We start from the raw sequence: 2,991 nt of genomic DNA, 5'->3' as shown, positions 1-2,991 counted from the left end.
CCGAATGCGAATCATATGAGCGTGATGAAAACTAGCTTGACGATAATTCCCATGTGTCCTCGGGAGCGCTTTTCTCATTATAAGAAATTGTCCAGGCTTGTCCTTTGCTACAGGGCCACCTTGCTGCACTTTATTTACTTTCATTGCTTGCTACCCGTTACAAATTATCTTATCACAAAACTGTCTGTTACCTACTATTTCAGTGCTTGCAGAGAATACCTTACTGAAAACCGCTTGTCATTTCCTTCTGATCCTCGTTGGGTTCGACACTCTTACTTATCGAAAGGACTATGATAGATCCCCTATACTTGTGGGTCATCAGGCACCCGAACCGGGCTCAGATGCCATCCATCGGGGAGGTGGGCATCTTACCACGTCCGCGGGGTGCCTGTCTCCCAGTAGCGGTGGCACACTTCCACTTTGACGTAGGGTCGGAAGCGTGGCGCAATCGTCGGAGGGGAGATGGAGAACGACGCCAAAGAGGTGGAGTGGTTGGCCGCGCTACCAGAAGACGAGTCGGCCTCGTGGTCGTGCTTGGCCTTCTTGCCTGTGTGCCACTTCCAGAACTCCATGGCCGGCAGGGGAGCGGGGTCGACAGTGGCTAGGGTTTTTGATGTTGCCGATGGGGGAGGCAGTGGGGGGGAGAGTGGACGGGGACGACGACTGGAAGTCCACGGCTTGCCCATAAAAAAGGACGTGGTCGGGGGCGCCTTTGTGGCTGACTTGCAGGCCCAACCACCCGTGCGCATTGACCGCGAGCGGTGGGAGGTAGTTGGACCATCGACACATGGGCCGCGGAGAGGACGCATGCCCCGTTCGTTCATTGTCCGCAGACCGCAAAGTTGGCCTAAGTATGCGCCTGGAATGAGTCGAGCCGGACCGAAAACGAATAAGTTTTGAGGATGGGGTTGCGCGTTGGACCGGGTCGTGTGTCCGTTAGGGCCCAAACGGATGCGGCCAGACAGGATGGGTATGGCCTTAGAGAAGAGAAGAAAGAAAAGGGGAAACACTTAATAAAATAAAGGTTTAAGATGATTTTTTTTGCATGGTAATAGGTGTCTCATTTATATAGAATAAAGATCAAGTTACAAGGCACGTAAGCACCGACCATACATGACTGAAAAGATAGGAAAATCCTATGCAAAATACCAGCGCCTGTCCCTTTCCTTCGACACCACCGAAGCGGCCATCAAAGGGTAAAAAGACAGATCACCTCTTCGCCCAAGCTCGACGCGCCTCCATCGCTGATCAGCAGCTTTACGGACCTCCAAAGTAGTTTGCCAAAAGCAAAACCATAGCCGTTGAAAGAATCAGACCGGGGCAGCAATGTCCCCGGACACGCCATCGAACTTCAGAACTGACACCCTCGCATGACGACGACGTCAGAGAAGGAAACCAGAACTGCCCGCCTTCGACCACAGACCCAACACAAGATACTCCATCTTCCAGTTGTCACTTGCGTAGACAACCGCCTGCACGTACTCCTGAATGACAAAACCTCCCTGCTCCACCATGACGTCGGAGACAACACCACAACAACGGGGACAGAGCATAAAAAGAGACAGACCTGATGGAGTTGCCGCTGCCGCCTCGTCAACACCATCCATGAACCCTAACGCTGTCGATCTCAGGGATCGATAGAGACACGATGCCATCAACTCCGAGACGCCGCCATGAAGGACACCGTCGGTGTGGGAATGGGGTTGAGGCAGATTTATTTGTCCGGGCGCCGCTCCCACCACCCCAACGACGCACCACGATCTACAAATCCAAAACCTAACTACAAAGCGGAGGAACGGTGTCCCCCCTCCCTCCTGCCGCCGGAGCAGCAGCCGAAGGGAGAGGGGGCCAGCGCACCGGCCGGTGGAGATCGGAGGAAAAAGTGCCTCGCCCTAGTCGCCTGGTGGCGGCGGCGGCTAGGGTAGGAAAACGGCTTTGCGCCGGCTTGGATTATATAGGTTTAAGATGATTATTCGTCTCCTTATTTCTCACGTACACGAACGAGTCAAAACCGCAAAGACCCAAACCTAGCAAGCTGACGGCGAAGCTCTCGAGCTCTCGGCGGCTATGGAGGAGGACGACGACTGCCCTCCCCTCGCCGTCGAGCTCCCTCCGCAGACGACCTCTCCTCTGGTTCCCGCTTCCTCCTCCGCCTCTGCGCCGGTCGGCGTCACCATCATCACCGGCTACCTCGGCGCCGGCAAGTCCACGGTGAGATTCCTCTGCGTGCCTTAACCCCGCTTCCCTCCCCGTCCGCTGCCCCATCCATCCACTGTTTCTGTATAAAGTAGGCGCGAGATATCCTGGTGCTGCATATACGACCAAAGACAAATTGCCAGCTACTACGGACTCCTTACTGACAACGATGCCTCTAATTTTACCAAAATTGAATCGTAGTTTAAGCCTGTATTTGTGTCCTACGAGGAATCACTGGCACGAGCCTGTATTTGTGTCCTATTAATGTTATTATGTTGATACTTTAGGCTGTATATCACCTTTTTTTCCCCTTTCTTCACAATTGTGCTCTAAACTTTCCTAGTCAGTTTATTAGTTGAGCTAGTTGGAACCCCAGTGGTTAACAGTTACTCGCCGTGCTTAAAACTTTCAGTTAGTCAACTACATTTTGAGTGGACAACATGGGAAAAGAATAGCGGTAATACTGAATGAGTTTGGAGAGGAAATTGGAGTAGAAAGAGCAATGATCAATGAGGGGCAAGGTGGTGCCGTTGTTGAGGAATGGGTGGAGCTAGCAAATGGATGCGTTTGTTGCACTGTTAAACACAGCCTGGTTCAAGCACTTGAGCAACTTGTGCAGACTAAGGAGAGGTAAGAGACACATTTTCCTATCTAGTATCTTGAATGGGTACTTAACATACAACATAGGACTCTGTAGATATGTACAGTACTATCATTAATCGATTGTTTGGTTATCTGTTGCTTGTGATGTTTTGAGTCACCAAAATTGTCTATCTATATATGCTGACTTCGTGT

General features: G+C 51.6%; 1 protein-coding gene across 1 annotated transcript in view; it reads left to right on the top strand.

The window, feature by feature from the left end:
• The first annotated feature begins 1,979 nt into the window (after window positions 1-1,979).
• LOC119363089 (COBW domain-containing protein 1-like) overlaps window positions 1,980-2,991 on the top strand; it is a 4,185-nt gene continuing 3,173 nt past the window's right edge. The window contains exons 1-2 of the mRNA XM_037628392.1: window positions 1,980-2,211; window positions 2,609-2,826. Coding sequence (XP_037484289.1) covers window positions 2,068-2,211; window positions 2,609-2,826 — 362 coding nt within the window. The 5' untranslated portion in view covers window positions 1,980-2,067. The remainder of the gene's footprint in view (window positions 2,212-2,608; window positions 2,827-2,991) is intronic.

The sequence above is a fragment of the Triticum dicoccoides genome, chromosome 2B (assembly GCF_002162155.2).
Source record: "Triticum dicoccoides isolate Atlit2015 ecotype Zavitan chromosome 2B, WEW_v2.0, whole genome shotgun sequence".
NCBI lineage: Eukaryota > Viridiplantae > Streptophyta > Magnoliopsida > Poales > Poaceae > Triticum > Triticum dicoccoides.
Note: the sequence above shows the minus strand (reverse complement) of the source record. Positions and strands in the feature narration are given on the sequence as shown.